Genomic DNA, 9,062 nt, shown 5'->3' with positions numbered 1-9,062 from the left:
TTTTAGAAGATAGACACAAAATGCTGGAGTAACTCAGCGGGTCAGCACCATGCCTGGAGTGAGGTGGGTGATGTTTCGGGTCGAGACCCTTCTTCAGACTTTCAGGGGAGAGGGAAACGAGAGGTGTAGACGGTGATGTTGAGAGAGAGAGATATGCAACAAATGAATTAAAGATATGCAAAAAAAGTAACGGTGATAAGGAAACAGGCCATTGTTGACTGTTTGCTGGGTGAGAACGAGAAGCTGGTGTGACTTGGGTGGGGGTGTTTAATTTCCCCACAGCTCTGACATTAGCCTGCTCATTAAAGAGCTCACAATCGAAATAAGCAGTGGAGCACTGTGTTCTGGCGGTGTATGGATTCTGACCCACGCCTTGTCTAGCGGTACATTTCGGGATGGTTGCAGTGAAGCCGTTGCCTAGTGTTCACTCCTAATGCAACCCATTCGGGGTAAAAGGCGTGATTTTACCTAAAGACAAGTCTGCGTCACCTTCCATCTCGGAAGCAGACTCTGTGGCCTGCTCGTTGGTGGCCAGGATCTGGGACATCCTGTCAAAGATCTGGTCGTTTTCCATGCAGCCCATCACATTGGGGATCATGGTGACATAGGCGGTGACTATCTCCCGGTGGAAGACCGTGTCTTGGTTGTAAGACACTAACTCGTTGCTGATGTTCACCGTCTCCACTTGGTTGCCGGAGCAAAAGTCTTGGCAGCCCAGCAGGCTGGAGAAAGCCTTGCGGAACTCGGCGTTGAAGGCGTAGACCACCGGGTTGAGGGTCGAGTTGGCCCAACCGAACCAGACGAAGATGTCAAAGGTGGTGTCGCTGACACACGGCAGTCTGGCCGCGGCGGCAGGGGAGCTGCGGTCACAGAAAGGGACCATGCAGTTCAGCACGAAGAAGGGGAGCCAGCAGCAGACGAAAACGCCCACGATGATGGACAGGGTCTTGAGCACCTTGGTCTCTTTCTTGAAGGAGCGCTCCAGCGCGCTGTGGTGGTGCATCTGCTGCTGTTGCTGCCGCGGCTCCAACCTCCTCCGGCGGCAACTCTGTGCGTGTTCGGCGGCTCTCTCCAGCGAGGCGATGCGCCGGATCTGGATCTGAGCGATCCTGTAGATCCGCGTGTAGGTCACCAGCATGATAGCCACGGGGATGTAGAAGCTGACCAGCGAGGAGGAGATGGCGTAGGTCCTGTTCAGGCTGGAGTCGCAGCTCTCGGGCGGGTAGGCAAAGGCAGCCGAGGAGTTGTTGCTGTGCCCTGCACCGGCCGGCTCTCGGATGCTGTGCCAACTCAGTTGCACCGGGATGAAGGAGATGAGCAGCGAGAACGCCCAGGCGACGGCGATCATCACCAGCGCCGCACGGTGGGTCATCTTGCGCTGATAGCGGAAGGGGCTGGAGATCGCCCAGTACCTGTCCACGCTGATCACACACAGGTTGAGGATGGACGCGGTGGAGCACATGATGTCCGAGGCCACCCACACGCTGCAGAAGCGGCGCCCGAAGGGCCAGTAAGCCGCCACCTCGGTCACCGCCTTCCAAGGCATCACCAGCACGGCCACCAGCAGGTCGGAGAGAGCCAGCGACACGATGAACACGTTGGTGACCTTGGACCGCAGGTGGCGGAAGCGGACCACGGCCACACACACCAGCGCGTTGCCCAGCAGGGTAAAGAGGATGAGCAGAGAGAGCAGGAGTCCGGTGAGGATGCGAGTCGCCAGCTCACTCTTAACGCCCGGCGCACCATCCATTCCACCCAGGGCAGCCGGCGGGGTGACTACCAGAGCCGGGCACCCATGCTTGGCCGAACCCCCAGCGCACCTCCCCGAAGCTCAGCCTTTCACATGGAGCCCGGGGGTTAGACTGCAGGTATCCCAGCCCCGGCGCGGCTCATCGGGCAGCGCCAAACTCCGCCTCGCCTTCTGCTGCCACAGAGCCCCACTTTGTGCGCCGGGGTGAGCTGGAGTGCCAAACGGTCAAGAAAGTCGTAGCCCCCTCAGTTCAGCCGGCGGATGGTTTTAATACCAAATTCAGGACGCGGTAAATCTGCCGGCGCGCAAACACAGAGGCTCGCAATACTTGTGCGGCTCACCGGCGCCCCTCGTCTTCATGCCGCTGAGCTGAACGCAACACTGGAGGTCTCCCATTCCCTCACCTACCGGGAGGTGTTGTCCCTGCGACGTGTGGAGAAGGGAAGAAGGCAGGAGAATCCACCCCCCCCCCCCCCCCCCCAACTCACTCCAAATTGGCAAAGAAAAAAACAAAATGACTTGAAGTGTGTCTATAAATAGACTAGCTCACAAATTAAAAAAATCCTTGCAGAGATAAAATCCAAAATCGCGGCAGGAAAATATTCACCGTTTAAATCAGATAATTGGAATTTTCTTTCTGAAAGTTCCCGAACCCTTCGATCTACGGTGGAGGGAAAGTGTCGGCGATCCCAACTGCGGATTATCCTCGCAGATACGTCGCTTTCTGGACAAGCGGGGGGGTGGCAGGTTTAGTGTTCACAGTAGAATTCAGCCACATCTGTACGAGTCAAAAGCGCACAGCGAGGGCCGGTCTCATTCATGGCTGGTGCGCTCCTGGACACAGGTTGCTTGTATTAAGAGAGGTCTCTGCAGCCGTCTGCTCGTCGACCAGAGAGCGCAGCGGGGGAGCCTTCGCGTTGAGAACCGACCCGCGACATTCCCAATCCAATTGTCACATGCCCTGAATATATCATGCGGGGAACGCTATATGTGACTCGGCAATGCAGAGGGAAGTGATAAGGTGCAGCGAGATGTAGGCGATGCACACAAAAGTTCCAGATTACTAATGCAAATCCGAATCCACGATTTGCATTAGTTTGTCGACTGTTTGCTGTTAGCGCAAAACATCAGTGCCGAATGAAATGAGAAAGATACATTAGTTTAGTTTAGATCAGATCAGTTCAGAGATACAGCGCGGAAACAGGCCCTACGACCCACCGAGTCCGTACCGTACCGACCCCCCTAACGCACATTATCGCCATCCTTCACACACTAGGGACAATTACATTAACAATTGGAGTGTGGGAGGAAACAGAACATCTCGGAGAAAATCCACGCAGGTCACGGGGAGAACGTACAAACTCCGTACAGACAGCACCCGTAGTCGGGATCGAACCCGTGTCCCTGGTGCTACAAGCGATGTAAGGCAGCAACTCTACCGCTGCGCCACCGTGAGCACCCAGGATTGCGCCGTTCTCTAATTGCGCAATTGGGCACTTTGAGCTAAGATTCTATTAATGCCAAAAAGATGCGTAAAATCGCTCTCTGGCTAATTATTATTTCAATTTGTTCTTGGGGGGGGGGGGGGGGGGGGGGGGGGGGGGGGGGGGGGGGGTTAGGTAGGCGTCGTAATTCGCGGCATCCCCATTCACCCCTCAATCGCATCCGAAAATACAGAGAGGGAACTGCTTTCCACTGCTTCAGTCGTCATGTCAGAGAAGCGCTCCCCGGTTGGTCTCCAGCGCATTGGTAGCCACAAGGAGCCCGTTCGTGAACAGGTTCCCTATTCGAGTCATGCTAGTCATAGAGTGATACTGGGTGGGGACACGCCCTTCGTCCCAACTTGCCCTCACCGGCCAACAATGTCCCAGCTACACTAGTCCCACCTGTCTGCGTTTGGTCCATATCCCTCCAAACCTGTCCTCTCCATGTACCAGTCTAATTGTTGCTTAAACATTGGGATAGTCCCAGCCTCAGCTACCTCCTCTGCCAGCTTGTTCCATACACCCACTACCCTTTGTGGGGAAAAAGTTACCCCTTGGATTCCTATTAAATCTTTTCCCCTTCACCTTGAACCTATGTCCTCTGGAAAAGATCATCAAACATGAAAGTTATGGAAGAAATCACATTTTTTTATTATAGATGATATTTTCTATTGTGCATGATTCTAGAAAAAGGAATTGATGCTTAAAAATCAATTGTTCAATGTTTTATTCTCCCTTGAGGTTTGTGAGTCTTTGGAACTTGGCTGCCACTGTCCTTTGAACTATTTAAAAATATATATTTAAGGTAGAAAGAGAGAGATACAGGGACGATGTTTGCAGCAGTGGAGTAAGCCTAAGCCAGGGATCCTTAAGAGTAGAACCAATTTGTTATGTAGCAGAGTTAAGTTATATTTAAAGGTGGATCTCTGGTCTTAGATAACTAGTTTAGACAAGGTGACAACACACTGACAATGAAGGCAGATTTTGTTTTCATATTTTCAATGGACATGGGAAGTCATTCAGCCCATTGAAGCTTAGAAATCCACAAGTTGCAGTATATCTAAAGGAAAATCCTGGGAAAGTCCACCAGGACTGGCAGCATCCAGGGAGAGAGTAACATGGAGTTAAGCGGAAATAGTCAGGCTGGTGCAGATCTAAAACAAAAACAGAAAATGCTGGAAATACTTAACAGCTCAGTTTGCTGCTGTGGCATGATAAACAGTGTTGAAGATCAGTGACACTTGAACCTGTTATAAAGTCAGAGATTCACAATTGTTTTGTTTTTTAATTCCATTTCCACAATGCTCCCTCTGTTTAATCCTTCATCCTGATTGAGAATCTCCATTAACAAGCCTTCACCCGCTCTCAGCTGATGACAATCTGTTTCATCCTCTTTCTCTTGGTTTCTGCCCTATCATAGACAACCAGTTCTTACTCTCCATCCCTCAATTTTTCTGAAAAGAAAATGTTCAATTTTTGTCCTTTGTTGATAATGGGTCATCAATCTGAAACACTCTCTCCAGCCTGGCCTGCTGAATATTTCCAGCAATATAATTACGTTTTATTTAAATTTACAGCAATTGGAATTATTTTTGCCTTTCAACTACTTTCCTGAAGAAGGCTCCACCAGAATGTCATTTGCCCATTCCTCTCCACAAATGTGTCTAGCCTGCTGAGTTCTTCAAATTTTGTTTTTTAACCAGTTTTCTTCAATTACTTTTCTTGCAGGAATGTCCACCACAGGTGAGAAGCTCCTCAATAGTTTGTTTTCCCCTTTTAATTAATCGCCGACCAAAAGATTCGGAAAAGCTAGGTCCTCTCAGAGCCCACAGGAATTTGTAAGATCCTTTGTGAAATCAATGCACTTGCTCACAAGTTCTAGGAGCAGTTAGACCATTTGGCCCATCAAGTCTACTCTGCCATTCAATCATCGCTGATCTATCATTCCACATCAACCCCATTCTCCTACCTTCTCCCCATAACCCCGGACACCCTTACTAATCAACAATCTAACAATCTCCGCACTAAAAATATTAATCGACTTGGTCTCCATATCAAAGAATTCCACATATTCACCACCCTTTGACGAAATAAATTCCTTCTCATCTCCCTTCCAAAGGTAACTCCTTCAATTCTAAGGCCATGTCCTAGATACTCCCATTAGTGGAACATCCTCTCCACATCCACTATCCTATTCCTGAAGAGTTTGTAACTTAAACTCTGAGTGCTGCCCGTGTGGAGTTTGCCTGTTCTCCTTGTGACCGTGTGGTATCCCTTGGGGTCCTATGGTTTCTCTTCACATCCCAAAGATGTGCAGGGTGGGAGTCAGTCAACTGCGGTAATTTTTGTTTTAGATTGTAGGTGAGCGGTAGAACCTGAGAGAGTTGACGGGGATGGGGAGGGGGGGGGGGGGGGGGGGGGGGAAGGGAGACTGGGACGGGTGGGGTGGGGTGGTGGAGAGGAGTGGGATGAATGTCTAACCATTGCAGACGTGTGGGAAATTGTGGGCACGTTTCTGTGCTGTCTTGCTGTGAATCACTTCTTTAACTCATTTGTGCAGAGTTATATATAGTTGTTATTTATGTAGGAAGGAACTGCAGATGCTGGTTTAAATTGGGAGTAGACACAAAGTGCTGGAGTAACTCAGCGGGACAGGCAGCATCTCTGGAGAGAAGGAATGGGTGACGTTTTGGGTCGAGACTCTGAGTTTCCATCTGTTTGCCCTAAGTAGTAGGAGTATTCTCATGCTGGAATGTGTGAATCCTGCAGAGAGACTCGAAACACCAGTCTGACTTAACATCAGCGTTGATTATGAGAGCGACGTCTGCATCCAAGATTGCGAATGCAATCCTCGTTCTTTTTTTAAAAAGAGGTACGTGAACAGTTTTCCATGGACCTAGGTATTCCCTACCCGTCGGTATACAGCATCCCGCACATTTGGACTCTTTTCGTCCATTTCTCAACCAAAGTTTAATTTGTAATCTAAACTCGCTAATGTTCACCATCCATTTATGCTTTTCTCCCATCTAAATCTATAGTCCACTTCCCATTGCCCTGCCAAACTTGTTTTAACTCTTCTCAGTAGTAACAGCAAACTTATCTTGAAGCGTATTGGCCCCAACCGCAGGATTTGCAGCTCATTTGGCATGTACAGATTCTACAGAATCAGTCACCACATCAAGGAATGTTAATTCCTCACTCCTCACTCATGTATCCAGCCATTCAGCCAGCCACTCTGCATTACCGCTTATGTCTACACTCATGGAACTCAATCATCCAAATACCACTTCTATTGAAGTTCTTCTTCTTTAACTCTAACTCCTTAAAACTTGCCCTTCCCGTGGTGACCGTACCAACATGGTCCACAACATCTGGCTGTTCACCCTCCCATTTCAGAATGTTCTGCAGTAACTCAATCATATCCTTGACACATGCTTCAGGGAAGCAACACACCGTCCTCTAATCACATTAGAAACACTTGTCTGCTCTTCAACTATATAATCCCCTGTAACTAACCTGCTTTTCTTCTTTCCTCCATGCACAGTATACCCATGATGTGGCTCCATCTGCAATTTCCTAGGGATCCTTCATGCGTCAGTATTCACAGTCAAACTGTACGACCCATTTGCTCTTCTCTCTGGTTGGCACATTTCCTCTATTGGAGCTGGAATAAGTGCAGGAATAGTAGCCTTCCTCCTTTACATACTCACATATTCTGTTGTGCTGCAGCAAGTAAGAATGTAATTGTCCCATCCGGGACATAGGACAATAAAACACTTTTTGACTTTTTTCCCCATTGCAATCAAAGCCTCTAAAAATCACTAGTTGGATATTCTGCAAGTACTCCACTGGACAAGAATCCAGAGTGGTCTGCATTAGTGAAATAGCTTATTTATACACCAAATTAGCCCCGACAACAGTAACCAATTTAGCAAGGCACTGAACTAACTGTGCAACCACCACTAAGTGCCTGTTCATTTAACAGACCAGGCTCAAACTGTGAAAGAAACTACAGGTTTTGAAGGTAGCATTCAACAACATTAATTCCGTGAGGTCTACAAATAAAACACCATAGAATGCACCAATCCATCAAAACTCCATGTATTAAACTGTGGAAGCACAATGAAACTAAATTATAAATAGCAAACTCTTAAAAGCTCAGTTATATCTCATTCAGAAGGCTTGAAGTTTTAAGGGGCATTCCACTGAGAATAGAGCAAAAAAGATTAAAGTTCTTTTTAAATCATTGATTTCAACAAGACTTCCAGCAGTGAAGCTATCATTAGTGCATCCAGAGGAGCAGTTGGATATCATCGGCAGCAGTTTCTACATTTGACTTCATATGCAATGACAACAATTACTGTCATTGTACAAAACTCTCAATGAACTAACAGTTTAGCTGTCAAGGCAGACTTGTCAGTGTGCCATACACCACAAGAATTCTCTTCACTATGAACTCGCCAAATTTGTAGCTAGTAGAGTTGCTGCCTCACAGCACCACACGCAAGTTAGATCATGACCTCAGCTACTGCGTGGAGAATTTGCACATTCTCCCTGTGACCAAGTGGGTTTCCTCAGGGTGCACCACTTTCCTCCCACATCCCAAAGTTGTGCGGGATAGTAGTTGGTTGACCACTAGGTTGCCCCTAACATTTCGGGAGCAGATGAGAAAGCGGGATAGCAGCACTAGTACAAATGGATGAATGATGGTCGGCGTGGACTGGGTTCCCGTTTCCATGCTGTATCTCTAAACTAAACAAAAATGCATTTGCAGTACTTTGCCAGGTCCTCTCCATTAACAGCAGAGACATCTCCAAACTAAACTAAAAACTAAACATCACTCCACCACTTTGGATAATGCTGCTTGGGAATTGCATTACTTCAAGTTCTACTCCAAATCCCATACCATCCTGACTTGAATATATACCATCATATTTTTTGTGTAGGAAGGGACTGCTGATGCTCATTTACACCAAAGATAGACACTCGTTAGACCACATTTGGATTATGCAGTTGCAGCATGGGATCCATACACATTCACCCTACCATAGTTACTCAACTAGACGCAACTAAATTTAAGGTAGCTCTTCTTCTCCAAGAATCCTTTTTTGCTTAAGTCCACCCTCCGCCACCTCTAGTTTAAGTTAAATTTGGGATATTTTGGAGGACCAAGAACCAAAGTGTTAATCAATTAATGCAAGATTTCTACAATGCAACTAAACAGTTAGCACAGATTTCTGGAACTAATGTTTCTGCCAGTGTTTCTGTAATGTGCAAATTTCCCCATTTACGATGCGATTTCTGCACAAGCCTGAAGGGTCTCTTCCCGAAATGTCACTCAATCCTTTTATCCAGAGATGCTGCCTGTCCCGCTGAGTTACTCCAACATTTTATGTTTACCAATTTTTTTTCTCATCATTAAGCCTAAAATGTAGAATTTCCCAGCAAAAGCCTTGTGGTCAGTATATTGAATGTACACAACAAACCTTCATGGAGGGTCTCCCCAGTCAATGATAAATTAAAACAAAACAAAAAAAATAGAGAATACCACTGAGAGGTATGAAAATACTAATCAATTAATGCAAGATTCCTATAATACAACTAAACAGTTCACAGATGTCTGGAACTACTGTTTCTGCATGTGTTTCTGTAATAAGTGCAACTTTCCCCATTTAAGATGCAATTTCTGCACCTTAATCATTTATGCATGGAAAATCAAAAAATAGTCACAATAGAATTTATTAATGCTACAATATTTTTCATTGATGCAAATCTTTCACAAATACAACTTACACACTAAAATAACTTAAAACAGTCAATATTCCCAG

General features: G+C 46.9%; 1 protein-coding gene across 1 annotated transcript; it reads right to left on the bottom strand.

The window, feature by feature from the left end:
* Nucleotides 1-430: 430 nt before the first annotated feature.
* drd5 (dopamine receptor D5) lies at nt 431-5,718 on the bottom strand. The gene is made up of 2 exons (XM_033039679.1): nt 5,662-5,718; nt 431-1,798 (listed from the first exon to the last, which is right to left on the bottom strand). Exons 1-2 carry the CDS (start codon nt 5,716-5,718, stop codon nt 431-433), a joined length of 1,425 nt encoding a protein of 474 aa, XP_032895570.1.
* Between the last annotated feature and the right edge of the window lie 3,344 nt (nt 5,719-9,062).

This window comes from Amblyraja radiata, chromosome 1, assembly GCF_010909765.2.
Source record: "Amblyraja radiata isolate CabotCenter1 chromosome 1, sAmbRad1.1.pri, whole genome shotgun sequence".
Classification (NCBI taxonomy): Eukaryota; Metazoa; Chordata; class Chondrichthyes; order Rajiformes; family Rajidae; genus Amblyraja; species Amblyraja radiata.
Note: the sequence above shows the minus strand (reverse complement) of the source record. Positions and strands in the feature narration are given on the sequence as shown.

Excerpts from the sequence above, each read along its gene's own strand:
- drd5 (XM_033039679.1), bottom strand. The coding sequence starts at position 5,718 with ATGGTTAGACATTCATCCCACTCCTCTCCACCACCCCACCCCACCCGT. Across the intron at positions 1,799-5,661 it reads ACCCCACCCGTCCCAGTCTC|CATGGGTGCCCGGCTCTGGT; the intron begins CCTTCCCCCCCC and ends GGTTCGGCCAAG.